Source organism: Bufo gargarizans, chromosome 6, assembly GCF_014858855.1.
Source record: "Bufo gargarizans isolate SCDJY-AF-19 chromosome 6, ASM1485885v1, whole genome shotgun sequence".
Classification (NCBI taxonomy): domain Eukaryota; kingdom Metazoa; phylum Chordata; class Amphibia; order Anura; family Bufonidae; genus Bufo; species Bufo gargarizans.
Window position 1 is genome coordinate 1,438,502 of NC_058085.1, and position 15,329 is coordinate 1,453,830.

The window sequence follows — 15,329 nt, forward strand, 5'->3', positions numbered from 1 at the left end:
CGGGACGGGATGTGTTCACGTGCGCACCTATGTGTGCTCCGACAGTCTCGACCACCAGAGAGGCCGGCGTTTTTTCCTATAGTGTTCAAGCACAGGCACCGCTGCTGGATCGCAGGGTGGAACCCTGTGACAGAAAAATGAATCCAGCCAGCAAAGGAGGCAATATGGACAATCCCAATACATTAGTAAGTGCCTTGTATTAACTCTGTCTACATGACAAATGCCATTTGCTGAACCGACAACCCTTTTAAGGCATGATCATCGGACATATCAGCATTATCATTTCCAATGTTATGCTGAGATTTTTGAATAATTAGCATTACGTCTATAGAACTCTTCAGCAGCACAACTTCAAAATGTACAGATGTCGTTCTACTGCTGGCACTTACCTAGCTCTGCTTTCTGCATGAGGATCTGAGTGAGGGTCCACCTGATCCCACCCAGGCACGACGCAGCAAGAACTAGAAAAAACCCTCTGGCATCAAACTGTGTTGACTTGAATGTGAACATGAAGAGGCCTCCAGAAATAAGCAGCACCACAAGGATAAGAGCTGGTTTCTACAGGAGATGGTAGAAAGAAGACATCAACTTCATTTATTGCACATTCTCTTACATTGCGAGATGTCCACCAGAACATCAATACTAGTGGCCGCTGCAATGATGTCATGTCGACAACATATGACCACTGCAACCAATCACTGGCCTGAAGCGGTGCACCCGAAGGGGTCAGTGATTGGCTGCAACAGTCACACTGTTGAAGTGAGATCACCACTGCAGCCAGGTAGATAGAGCCTGGCCAGTAAAACCGAAGTAGTGATGCAGGATCTGGCAGTTAAGTACTTATACGCTCTTCACTGCAGCTTGATCCAAAGGGTTGTCCGGTTTCATCCTGAAACCAGATAACCCCTTTAATAAACCCTATAAATGGAGTGGAGAATTGATAATCCCACTCACACAGGATGACTCCCAGCTTACTCTGCACACCCTGATAATGGGACAGTTGTCAGTCCTTCTCTCTAGGAGAGGTCAGCAGGACTCTTTTTCTTCAAGGAGTCCTTGTCACAATTTACTCTGCTTTTCACACAGGAATCCTGATCCAAATCATATAACCCCGTCTTTGACAGTGCTTCACAGAGCTCATGGTACTTTTCCACTGCATTCTAATCCCTCGCCCTAATTACTGCCTTTGATCAGCCAGTTACATTGGCAGACAACCTTTACCTGCAGCACAACACCTTAGGGAAGCACGCATTAGAAGTATTATCTTTCAGGTGACACACAGGAAGCTGAACTCTAAACCCCAGCGAACACCATCTCCACCCAGCACCTGCCCCGAAGTGACTCACCAGTTCCTCTAACTTGAAGAGCAGTGAGAAGAAGAGGATGAAAAGAACAGCAGAAGACTTGGTCATGGTGTACCTGGCAATGGCAACCACATGAAAGGAGCGTTAAGAGGCTTATATCTTATCCCGGCACCACTAGATTTATATGACCGTCCCCAACTCACAGAGACACAGTGATGTACAGGAAGCTCCAGTTGGAAAGTCCAATGTCCAGAGCAGTGGCCAGAGCTGAAAACACAAAACAACGACCATCATTGGAGGCCTGTCAAGTCAACTGAGATTGTCTCATCCATGAAGGTCTAGATTTATACGCTGGCACAGAAATGAATCACAGTAAAGGGTGATATCACACACGGCATTTTTAGGAAATCATCACTGCAGTTTTTAATCCAAAGCCAGAAGTGGAATCAACAGGTCAGAGAAGTTTACAGTGGTTGGAGACCGCTGCTATTACATTCAACGATCTCCAACGCAGCATGGGGAGGAGTAATCGCTATGCCATCACTCATCCCCATACTGTCTAGTGGTTTGCCTAAAAATGCTTTAAAAAATAAATCTGAATTGCCCAATGAACAAGCACTCCTCCTTCTGCAATGTATGTAGGATAAGAGGATTTATTAAACCCAAAACCATCAAATAAATATAAAATACATGAAAATTTAAAATTTAAAATCAGAATGACCCAATGTTATACATAATAGTAATAATAATTTCCTATAATAAATTCATAAAATAGTGTCCCCAAAAAGGAGATTTTTGTATAACTTACCAGTTAAATCTCTTTCTCGCTCTTCCTTGGGGGACACAGCACCCACCCTTCTGTGTTTTGGTTATAGGGTTATGGTCTGGCGCCCCGTTGGGTGCTGGCTGTTGTTTCCATTATTGGTTGTTATCCTTTCACTACTTGGACACGCAACTGGTAGCCTCTATCTCCAGGCTGAGGGTATAGCTGATGGAGGAGGGGCTTAACAGTTTTACTTAGTGTCACGCCTCCTAGGGAGCTGAGCTATACCCAAGGTCTGTGTCCCCCAAGGAAGAGCGAGAAAGAGATTTAACTGGTAAGTTATACAAAAATCTCCTTTTCTCGCCCATTTTCCTTGGGGGACACAGACCTTGGGACGTTCAAGAGCAGTCCAAGAAGGGAGGGACCACAACCCAAGGCGGAACACCACCGGAGCATCAGGAAACCGCTGCCTGCAAAACCAGACGGCCCAAAGCAGCATCCGCTGATGCATGCATATGCACTCTATAGAACCTTGTGAAAGTGTGCAGAGAGGACCAGGTGGCTGCTTTGCACAACTGCTCAGCCGAGGCCCGATGCCTCTGCGCCCAGGAAGCCCCGACTGCTCTGGTGGAATGAGCAGTGCCGCCGAAAGGCGGAGCCCTGCCCTTGGCTCGATAAGCCTCAGACACCGCCAGTTTAATGAAACGGGCAATGGCCACCTTGGAGACCGCCAAACCCTTGCGCGAACCCTCCGGAACCACAAACAGGGAGTCCGTGCGCCGAAAGGATCCGGTGACCTCCAAGTAAATCCTCAACGCCCTGACCACATCCAGACGGTGCAGTTCCCGTTCTCTGGGGTGGGAAGGAGAGGGACAGAGCGACGGAAGGACGATGTCCTCATTGATGTGAAAGGCGGAGACCACCTTTGGCAGGAAAGTCGGGACAGGCCGAAGCACCACCTTATCCTGGTGGAAGATCAGGAAAGGATCGGAGCAAGAAAGAGCCGCTAACTCCGACACCCGTCGGAGAGACGTGATGGCCACAAGAAAGATGACCTTGCAGGACAGAAGGCGAAGGGAGACCTCCCGCAAAGGCTCGAAGGGGGCTGATTGGAGCGCCGAGAGCACCACATTCAGGTCCCAGGAAGGAACCGGAGGGCGGTACGGCGGAACAGAGTGAGCCACCCCTTGCATGAAGGTCTTAATCGGCCCTAGAGGGGCCAGGGGACGCTGGAGAAGAATAGACAGCACCGAAACCTGTCCCTTCAGAGAACTGAGGCTCAGCCCCAGGTCGAGACCCGACTGGAGGAAGGACAGGATCGTGGGAAGAGAAAACCGGAGAGGTGGGATGCTCCGGGACTCACAGAACCCCAGATAGGACCTCCAAACCAGATAGTAGATCCTAGAGGATACGGGCTTACGAGCACGGATCATGGTGCGGACTACGTCCGCGGAGAAACCCCGCCGCGTTAAGACGGCGGTCTCAATAGCCACGCCGTCAAACGTAGCGAGCCTAAATGCTCGTGGAAGATCGGACCCTGAGAGAGAAGGTCTTCCCTGGAGGGCAGTGGCCACGGTGCGTCTGCCAACAGCAACATTAGGTCGGCGTACCAGGACCGGCGGGGCCAATCCGGGGCGATTAGAATCGCGGGAACGCCCTCTGCCGCGATCCTCCGAAGAACCCGTGGCAGGAGGGGAAAAGGAGGAAAGACGTACAGAAGGGAGAATTCGCGCCACGAAGGACGAGCGCGTCGGCGCCGTATGCCTTCAGGTCCCTTGCCCTGGCCAGGTATAGGGGGACCTTGTGGTTGAATTTGGAGGCCATGAGGTCCACGTCGGGGCGACCACAGCGAAGACAAAGGGCCTTGAACACCTCTGGGTGCAGAGACCATTCCCCCGGGTCGATGGTGGACTGGCTGAGGAAATCCGCCGCCCAGTTGTCCACCCCCGGGATGTAAATCGCAGACAAGGCTGGCACGTGCGTCTCCACCCAGAGGAGAATGAGGGACACCTCTTGCATCGCCGCAGCGCTGCGGGTGCCTCCCTGATGGTTTATGTACGCCACATCCGTGGCATTGTCCGATTGGATCCGAACAGGGTGGCCCCTCAGTAGATGGGTCCAATGTCTGAGGGACAGAAGAACCACCCTCAGTTCCAGAATGTTGATTGGAAGTCTGGACTCCGATAGAGACCAAACGCCCTGGACGGATCGGGGAGGGAAACCCCCCCCCCACCCCCGTAAGCTGGCATCGGTGGTAATCACCAGCCAGTTCAGTGGAAGGAAGGACCTCCCCCTTAGAGGGATATGCAACCACCAGCTGAGGGAAGCCCGAGCCAGAAGAAAGGTCCTGTCCAGACTCCTCGGTGATTTGTCCCAGGCCGACAGAATCGCCCTCTGAAAGGTGCGGGATCGGAATTGTGCGAACGGCACCGCTTCGAAACAGGCAACCATCTTTCCCAGCAACCGCATGCTGGACCTGAGGGAAGGACGGTGATGACGGAGGAGACTGCGAACCGATCCGCGAAGGGCCAGACGCTTGTCCGACGGAAGGCGGACCTCCGCCAATTCCGTATCCAGGAGCATCCCCAGGAAGGTCAGCCGTCTGGAGGGGGGTAAGGGAAGACTTGGGGTGGTTGATAATCCAACCGAACCGCGTCAGGGTCTCCAGAGTGAGTTCCACACTGCCGGATGCCTGAGAGAAGGAGGGTGCCTTGACCAAGATGTCGTCCAAGTACGGGAGAAGAAAAACACTCCTTGAACGTAGAAGGGCCAAGACAGGGGCCAGGACCTTGGTGAACACCCGAGGAGCCGTCGCCAGACCAAAGGAAAGGGCGACGAATTGGAAGTGATCGTCCCCCACTGCGAAGCGCAGGAAGCGGTGATGACATGGAGCAACCGTAACGTGGAGGTATGCATCCTGAACGTCGATTGAGGCCATGAAATCCCCCTTTTCCAGGGAGGCCACTGCTGACCGGAGAGACTCCATCCGGAATCTCTGCAGATGGAGAAAACGGTTCAGGCGCTTGAGGTCCAAGATTGGTCGCACTGAGCCTTCCTTCTTGGGAACCACAAAGAGGTTCGAATAGAACCCCCTGAACCTTTCCGTCGGAGGCACGGGGGCGACGACACCCTTGTCCATTAGCGAGCGAATGGCCGCGAAGAAGGCGGCCGCTCGTACGGGATCCCGCGGAGGACGGGACCGGAAGAAACGGTCTGGCGGAATGGACGCAAATTCGATCTTGTATCCGCAAGATACAATCTCGAGCGCCCATGCGTCTGAGATGTGGGCCCGCCATACGTTCCTGAAAAGGAGAAGACGGCCCCCCACCCGGGCGCACCTTCAGGCAGAGGGCTGCTGGCCTGTGGGAGCCCGTGCAGGCTGGGACTTGCGCCAGGTAGGTTGCGCCCGAAAAAACGGCTTCCTGCGTCTATCCTGGGCTGGGCCAGAGGAAGAAGAACCGGCCGCGGGTCTAGACCCGGTGGGCTTGCGAAAGGACCGAAACCGGGACGAACCAGCGCGACCACGGGGGGCGCCCTTTGGCCTGGACTGGGGGAGGTGAGTACTCTTCCCACCCGTGGCCTCTGATAAGTTCGTCCAGACGGGTCCTGAACAAGCGGGAACCCGTGAATGGTAGGCCGGCCAAAGAGCGTTTGGAAGCGGCGTCCGCCGCCCAAACCTTCAGCCAGAGCTCCCTCCTGACAGAAACTGCCAGGGCCGAGGAACGGGCAATGAGGGCACCCGCATCAAGGGAGGCCTCACAGATAAATTTTCCGGCCTGAACAATTAGCTGGGCTAAGGAATGGAGGTCCTGAACAGGGACGTCCGACCCTAACTCCTGCTCCAGTTGCAAACCCCATTCAGAGACCGCTTTACCAACCCAGGCGGAGGCAAAGACCGGTCTAAGGGCCGAACCAGAGGCAGTGAATATGGCCTTGGAGAGGGATTCCGTACGACGGTCCTCAGCAGACTGGAGGGAAGATCCGTCCTGTACAGGAATAGCAGTGCTCTTGGACAGGCGAGCCACGGAAGGATCAACCTTAGGCGGGGATGTCCACGTGGTCACAGAATCCGCTGGAAAGGGATAGCAAATGTCCAGCTTTTTAGGTGTAATAAAGCGGATGTTAGGCCGAGTCCAAGCCTTGGATACCACAGAAGAAAAGTCAGCATGTATGGGAAAAACCTTGGAGGCCTGTCTGGGGCAGAGAAAGGACACACCGGCCTGCTCAGAGCTGGGGGGGTCATCGTGTATCTGAAAGGTATCACGGATGCTAGTGATAAGATGCCCCACCGCGAACGACAATTTGGACGGAAGCTCTGAGTCCATGTCCACGTCCGAATCCGCCAGTTCTCCCTCAGAAGGCGTATCCCTATGAGAGGATAGACTTGACTGAGCTCGCACGCATGGCGGAGAGAGCGAAACATCTGGAGAAGATGTGCGCTCAACCCTTGAACATTTCCGAGTATGCCGGGCCCTGGAAGATTCACTGGGAGGCAGGGAATCAGTGGGGGCAGCAGAAACGGTATTCCCAGCGGGTGCGACAGGGATTGCGGCAGCCTGCGGTCTATCCACGAGACGGCCCACTACGTGTGTAAGGCTTTCCACTGCCTGAGACAGAGACCTAGCCCAGTCGGGGGGGTTCAGAGGCAACGGGGGGCGCAGCGGGAAGCGGGCCCTGCACCGGGGCCTGACATGCAAGGCAATGCGGCTCAGATTGCCCACGCGGAAAAAGTTCCTTGCAGGCGGTACAGGCATGGTACCAGGGTTTGGGGGCACCCGTGGGATCTGACATGCTGAAATGTGGTCGTACTCTGATAGAGAGACCACAAGGGGTTGTAGCAGCTATGACCAGGAGGGTTAGGAGAGGGTTAACTGTCCTACCAGTGCCTCAGAAGAACGTCAGGAGTAAGAAGGTCCGGATCAGCAACAGCAGTGAGCCAGATAGCGCCCACAGAAACCGAGCAATGTACACAGGAGTCAGAGTCCCCCACATGTCCCAGCTTCCTGTCAGGAGTGAGGAAGCGTGGCAAAAACAAGCTCCGCCCCCTCCAGCGCTTGAATGTCTCCTGTGAGGGAGAACGTAACTCTGCCCCCAAATGACCGCGCGCGCGAAAAACACGCCCCCTGCTGCCGAAGACTCTCAGGGCTATGCAGGAAGCGGTGATGAAGAAACCATTCAGAAGAATAAAGGCCCGCAGGCCCCTAGAGCGCGGCGATATGTTCAGGTGGGTGACCCTTCTGTCACCATGTCCCTCGCCCCGCCGAGCCCGATCTGCCGATGTCGGGCATAAGCCCCGCCCCCCCGATCACGGAACGGAGCGGGCGGCGGCGGGAAGGGAGAAAGGAAGAGAGCATGCCGGGCCCTGTAGAGACAGCGTGGAGAGGACGGCGTGGGGGTGCGGCAGGATACATGGGGAGAGTCTGGCAGAGCGCTCAAATGAGCGACCACGGGTGCCCCCCGTACCCAGAGGGGTAGATGCAGATAGGGACGGGGTATGGGCTGGAAAAGCCATCTTACCAACCGACGTCTTCACCCTCAGTTCCTTCCAGCAGGGTCGCCCCTTCAGCCACTGGCACCGCAGTGGCAGGAAGCTGGAAGAGGGGCTTGGCGTGCGGGCGACCCCCTAGCTGGCGGGATGTAGGGGAGCCATTGCTGCCCAGATCCTCCTATTGCTTCTGTGGGGGAGGCAGCAGTGCAGATAAGTTGGCACTGGCGCAGCTCAACCCCGGGAGAGCAGAGAGGTCCAATGCGTCTCTGGTATCCCTAGGAAAAAACAAAAAAATAAAATAACAAAATTAGAAGAAAAAAATAAAACAACAAGGAGAAAACAGCCCTGCAGTAGCAGGGAGTGTCTTGCCTCCTTGGACACTAAGCTAAAACTGGTAGCCTCTATCTCCAGGCTGAGGGTATAGCTGATGGAGGAGGGGCTTAACAGTTTTACTTAGTGTCACGCCTCCTAGGGAGCTGAGCTATACCCAAGGTCTGTGTCCCCCAAGGAAAATGGGCGAGAAATATCAACTAATAACGTAGCACATAAGGGTAATTCAAGCAATAAGGTTAGAAATCATGATAGACCTATAATTGCATAATAACCATAACCATACAATCGTGTAGGAAATAATTCATTTAATGTTCGTTCGGTGACCAAAATCTCTTGTAATTAATATCCTGAAATCATGATTAATCAAAGTATCTTATAATTAATATCCTGCAGATATGATTGGTATTTTGTGACCATGATTGATCTTAATGGTAAAAACACTATTATAAATCAAATAGTTGGAATACGGCAGTGATATAGGAGGAGTACTGTTAATATCGAGTAGTTAATCTGTAGCAATTAAAACGGAACGGAGTCCAATAGTTACTGACACCGTCCTGCCGGCAAGTGACAAATCATAAATGACATTAACTCCATCGTCTTTGTCTCATTTACTTTATCCCAATAACTGTCTCGTGTAAAGAAGAAAAAAAGAAGAAAAAGGGGAAGAAAGGGAAAAAAAAAAAAAAAAAAAAAAAAAAAAAAAAAAAATTCATAATTCATTCTTAAATAGATATGAACAAATGTCTCTTAAAGTGAAGATAACAACTTCCCTGAAGGTTGAATGGGGAATGAGCGTTACCTTCATTTTAAGGGACATAATTCCTTCTTTATAACCTTTTATAAGGGTAATTAATTCGTATTTAAACAAGACAGATCATGGATAATATGCAACGTATAGAATTATGTGATGCAGTGACTTCCACATACATATTGTCAGTTTTGTTTCAAATACCAATTGATGCAATCTTCTCTCTCAAATGTAAATTGCCCCAGTGATTGGGAAAATTAAAAAGGAGTTTAAAAAAATAAAAAAAATATAAAAAAAAGCATATGTAGAGAGAAAAAACGTATAGAAACCGCATAAGAATCACAGATGTTCAAAAGTGGAAATTTGTATTATATATTCCATCTGAGTGACCAAAGGAAACGCTATATGCAAAGTAATTAGGAGAAGCAACTAAAAAGGAGAAATATAAGTGCAAAAACACTAAATAGAAGAGTTGATCTATATAGGGGTTTTGCAGACAACCAAATTGTACAATAATCCAGTCTGGAATTTGGCTATGATAAGACAATAAAAATGAGAGAAGCCGAAAATATGATATACAGCCACTGAGGAAGGAGCTAGTGCTGCGAACCAATTTGCTCCTAAAACGGAAGGAGAAGGCTGAGCGCTACTGCAGAAAACCCCCGGAGAGACATATCCACCTGGGGAGGAGGGGGAGGGGAGCGCTGCTTGCACGTGCTCCCAAGGGAGACAACCCGACAAAGAGACTGGGGTAAGTGCACAACTCCATACAGATCTATCGCAGGAGCCAGTTATTGGGATAAAGTAAATCAGACAAAGACGATGGAGTTAATGTCATTTATGATTTGTCACTTGCCGGCAGGACGGTGTCAGTAACTATTGGACTCCGTTCCGTTTTAATTGCTGCAGATTAACTACTCGATATTAACAGTACTCCTCCTACAGTCATGTGAAAAAATTAGGACACCCTTTGAAAGCATGTGGTTTTTTGTAACATTTTTAATAAAAGGTTATTTCATCTCCGTTTCAACAATACAGAGAGATTAAAGTAATCCAACTAAACAAAGAAAACTGAAGAAAAGTCTTTACAAGATCTTCTGTAAATGTCATTCTACAAAAATGCCTATTCTAACTGAGGAAAAAGATAGGACACCCTCACATGTATTCCCTCTTAAATTGGCTCAGATCTCACACAGGTATATCACACCAGGTGCACATAATTAGTAGATCGTTACTCTGCATGTTGAATGAGGCTTGCTTATTTAAACCTCAGACATTTAGTTTGGTGTGCTCCTGACTGTTGAAGTGAGAGTGAGCACCATGGTGAGAGCAAAAGAGCTGTCAGAGGACTTCAGAAAAAAGATTGTAGCAGCCTATGAGTCTGGGAAGGGATTTAAAAAGATCTCAAAAGATTTTGAAATCAGCCATTCCACTGTCCGGAAGATAGCCTACAAGTGGAGGGCTTTCAAAACAACTGCCAACATGCCCAGGACTGGTCGCCCCAGCAAGTTCACCCCAAGAGCAGACCGCAAGATGCTAAAAGAGGTCTCCAAAAACCCTAAAGTGTCATCTCGAGAACTACAGCAGGCTCTGGCTACTGTTGATGTAGAAGTACATGCCTCTACAATCAGAAAGAGACTGTACAAGTTTAACTTGCATGGGAGGTGTGCAAGGAGGAAACCTTTGCTTTCCAAGAGAAACATCGAGGCCAGACTGACATTTGCCAGAGATAAAGTTGACAAAGACCAGGACTTCTGGAATAATGTTCTTTGGACAGATGAGTCCAAAATTGAATTATTTGGACACAACAGCAGAGGACATGTTTGGCGTAAACCAAACACAGCATTCCAAGAAAAGAACCTCATACCAACTGTGAAGCATGGAGGTGGAAGGGTCATGGTTTGGGGCTGCTTTGCTGCAGCAGGACCTGGTCAGCTCACCATCATAGAATCCACGATGAATTCTACTGTGTATCAGAAGGTGCTTGAAGAACATGTGAGACCATCAGTTAGAAAATTAAAGCTGAAGCGGAACTGGACCATGCAACATGACAATGACCCAAAACATACTAGTAAATCAACCAAAGATTGGCTGAAAAAGAAGAAATGGAGAGTCCTGGAATGGCCAAGTCAAAGTCCAGATTTGAATCCCATTGAGATGCTGTGGGGTGCCTTGAAAAGGGCTGTACGTGCAAGAAACCCCTCAAACATCTCACAGCTGAAAAAGTTCTGCATTGAGGAGTGGGGTAAAATTTCCTCAGACCGATGTCGAAGACTGGTAGATGGCTACAAGAACCGTCTCACTGCAGTTATTTCAGCCAAAGGAGGTAACACTCGCTATTAGGGGCAAGGGTGTCCTATCTTTTTCCTCAGTTAGAATAGGCATTTTTGTAGAATGACATTTACAGAAGATCTTGAAAAGACTTTTCTTCAGTTTTCTTTGTTTAGTTGGATTACTTTAATCTCTCTGTATTGTTGAAACGGAGATGAAATAACCTTTTATTAAAAATGTTACAAAAAACCACATGCTTTCAAAGGGTGTCCTAATTTTTTCACATGACTGTATATCACTGCCGTATTTCAACTATTTCCTCACAACAAGAAAAAACTCCACCACCAGCCGCCAAAATAAAACTAATCTAACCTACCCAGAAAAAACTGCACTTAAAAAACTCGGGAATAATAAAAATATTAAAATAAGCCCAGCAGATAAGGGAGGCGCAATAGTCCTACAAAACATAGAAGACTATGAAAAAGAAGCACTAAACATTTTAAACGACAAAAATTACTACCAGAAAATAACGGAAAATCCCTTCCCCAGTATAATAAAGAAATTAACCGCCTTTATCAAAAATGCGCACGAGAACCAATACATTAACAAAAAAGAAAAAAAAATTCTGATCCCAAAATCACCGTCTAACCCTTACTTTTACCATCTCCCAAAAATACATAAAAACATCACAAATCCTCCAGGGAGACCCATAGTATCCAACACCAATTCAGCAACAAGCAACCTATCACATTACCTCGATCTATTCTTACAGCCCTATGTACGAACCCAAAACAGTTACCTACATGATTCCAGACAACTAATTCAGGAACTAGCAGACATCCCATGGAAGGATACATATGCCTTACTAACAATGGATGTAACCGCACTCTACACCAACATACAACATGATTTAGGTATCAAATGTGTAGAACACACACTGAGAGAAGACCACACACTCAAACCACAACAGATCCAATTCTTGCTAGAAAGCCTCCGTTTTATTCTAGAAAACAATTTTTTCATCTACAATGATCAGACATACCATCAATGCCGGGGAACCGCGATGGGCACGAAAGTGGCACCGGCCTTTGCTAATATTTTTATGGGCCATTTTGAAAAAATGCACGTCTATGAAAGCAATAGGAGAGAAATCATATATTACAAAAGATACATAGACGATATCTTCATTATCTGGGACGGAAACGAAGCTGCATCAATAGATTTTTGTCAAAACCTAAACAGAACCAACTGGGGGATTACCCTAACCCCAAATTTTAACAGAAGCCACATAGATTTTTTAGACATCTCAATCACTATCACTAACAACACCATCATCACAAAAACTTTCTTCAAACAGGTAGACACAAACAGCTACATACATTACAAAAGCTTCCACCACAAAAAATGGTTACAGAACGTTCCATACAGTCAATACAAACGAGTCAGACGCAACTGCACAGAGGACACAGATTTCAAAAAACAAGCTAAGATCCTACAAAAACGCTTCATTGAAAAAGGGTACCTAAAAAGTCTCGTTACAGACGCATATAAAAGAAGTATTGAAAATACGCAAAAAGATTGCCTGACCAAAAAAATGACAGAGGAAAACGTAACACAAACAGAACGACATCTCAACCTCATCACACAATACAATACATCCAATAATGACATACGCATAATATTAACAAAACATTGGCACATTCTGAAACAAGACCCTTATCTCAAAAAATACTTACCTAACAAACCAATTATTACATACAGAAGAGCCCCCACAATCAAAAGTACCGTGGCCCCAAACAAATTAAAACGAGACACGGGAGATAAAAAAACATATAACACAGAAAATAACAGGCAGCTATAGATGTAACGAAAGACGCTGCCTCTGTTGTAATACCATCACAAACAAAAGTACAACCTTCACATCAACAAAAAACGGTGCCACTTTCAAAATCAAACATAACCTCACCTGCAAAAGCAGCTATGTCATCTACCTGATCGAATGCCAATGCGGCCTCCAATATGTGGGCCGCACCACACAGCCATTACATTGTAGATTAAACCAGCACAGATATAACATACGGAAACAGAGCATGAAACACAGCATCTCCAGACATTGCATGACCACAATAGAAAAAGACAAACACGCGATAAAAATCACACCCATTGACTACGTACCAGCAAACCCCTACAACAGGTTCACCAGCCTACAGAGACGAGAAGTTTTTTGGATATTTCAACTGGACACCCTAACCCCTTTTGGATTAAATGAGATTAGTGAAACCATCTTGTAATTCCAAACTACACTCTTGTCCTACAATACCTACAGACACACATCGGTACGCCCACGCGCACCAACCACGTAGTTTATTTTATATCAAGCACATTTATGGGTACATATTAATATTGACCACTCCAAGACTCCATACTTACCCGTTACCTTCACCACCCTACCCTCTTTCTTGCCCCCGCCAATAGGGAAAACACAGTCCTACAATTTACCCCCACAACATACAGATAATTATGTTTATTCCCACTTCCATACTCATTCGTATCTTTACGTATTTTTATCTATTTTTATCTATTTATATTCATTATTATATTATTTTTTATTTATTTTATTTTTTAATTTTTATTAGTTTTATTTTTCTTTATTTCTATTATTTCTACTATTTCTATCTTTTTTCTCTACTCACACTACCCCCATGCGTACCCATATTTGAGATTTATTTCATCTCCCCTTGTTATGACCATTTGTTGTATAAACCTCTCGCCCCGCCCACACGCGGTGTAAGACCAGCCCATACCCCTGCTACACTAATAACCCCCCTATATATGCCTACACATGCTGCGGCATGTAATATATCCATATGAATCTAAGCCGGAAACGTTGAACAATCGTGTATACCCCTCACACATTAATTATCTCAACAAAAAACCACACATATACTGGGGGAATACTAATAACTACTTTTAAGTCTGACAGATGTAACCACTGGAGATCCTAATACAGCACCCGAGCCACACCACTCACTTCTGTATAAGACAGAACACAGAAGACCAGCGCTACCTGAGCCACGCCTACTACAAGGACGGACATACCAAGCAAGCGAGGATGCTAACACAGCATCACGAGAACAAGCGCACCGCCCACAAAATACGTCATCTAAGCCCTCCCAGATGACGCACGGACAGTCGGCCCACACACCAATAAGAGAAGCAGAAGCACTACAGTCCGACCGCCTTCTTTAAAACGTCAGCATAACTAAGCCAGCCCAGACAACCAGGAGTGTGACGTCACCACCCCGCCCACGCCAGGTCCTTCAACAACCGACTGGTAATACATACATAGCCAATAATATGCCACCAAGCGCCATAGCAACGTTTGACAACAAAAGCACGTGCAGACACGCCCCCCGCCGGCGCTCTAACGCCCACAGAATCCCGTTTTTTGCGCCAAAAAAAACCCTAATAAAAAGCACAGTAAACCCCCATAGAACAGACCCATTGTCCTGATGAAGGGGGCAGTCCGCCCCAGAAACGCGTAGACTTTTATCAAATAAAGAACCAACTTTATTTTATGCACCTGAGTCCTGTCTTCTGCAGCAGCGCCGTTAAGGTTCAATATATATGCACATATATATATTTTTTTATCACCTTCCACCACTATATTTTTTTATTAATCTTTCTTCTTGATACTGGCACTGGGTGACCCAAATTGATAGTGAACCCTCCGGTAGCCACTACGTTTTTGTAGGAGCCCCTCATTAATTTAATACTGCCCAACGAACAAGCGTTTGCTCGTTCATCAGCGGCAGTATTACACTGCAAGATGATCATGCGAACGCTCATTAGCAATATCGGCCAGTGTAAAACCGCCCTAACGGATACGTAAACCAAGCTGTTCTCTGAGGCCAGCACGCTGTATGGTGACGAGAGTGAAAGCTGTGAAGACAACTATGTAGTAAAGGGGACGTCATGGCACCAGAAAGAGTGAGGATGTAATAATGTGACTGTACCTGTCGGGGCCACTTTTTTGAAGTAGTCTGACCATGGCAGGATAACTCGTGTCCGTCTGCTGACACAGGTCATCAACGTTCTACTTAATGACGACAAGATGAAGGTCATCAGGAGATGAACAAGGGTCATAAACAGCGGGAAGTGAAATCGCTGCAATAATCCAAAGAAGAAAAAAAAGATCTTAAAAGGGGTTGTCCCACAAAAATATTCTACGTTTTTCAAACCAGCAACTGGATCCGAATACTTTTGTAATTGCGTGTAATTCAACATTTAGTATAGGCACTGAGTTATTCACTGAAATCTATCTGTATAGCGCCACCTGCTGTTTGTTATTTTTCTAATTTCAGCAGCAGAATGGACACACCTCTGAAAAAGGACATGTCTCCTAAGCTGACAACTTGA

At 47.4% G+C, this 15,329-nt stretch overlaps 1 protein-coding gene across 2 annotated transcripts in view; it reads right to left on the reverse strand.

Moving 5' to 3' along the window:
- SLC35C2 (solute carrier family 35 member C2) overlaps nucleotides 1-15,329 on the reverse strand; it is a 32,954-nt gene that overhangs the window by 14,357 nt on the left and 3,268 nt on the right. For both annotated transcript variants that reach the window (XM_044296955.1, XM_044296956.1), the window contains exons 3-6: nucleotides 14,927-15,077; nucleotides 1,508-1,571; nucleotides 1,347-1,419; nucleotides 390-558 (exon numbers count right to left, since the gene is read on the reverse strand). In XM_044296955.1, the coding sequence (XP_044152890.1) occupies nucleotides 390-558; nucleotides 1,347-1,419; nucleotides 1,508-1,571; nucleotides 14,927-15,077 (457 nt within the window). The remainder of the gene's footprint in view (nucleotides 1-389; nucleotides 559-1,346; nucleotides 1,420-1,507; nucleotides 1,572-14,926; nucleotides 15,078-15,329) is intronic.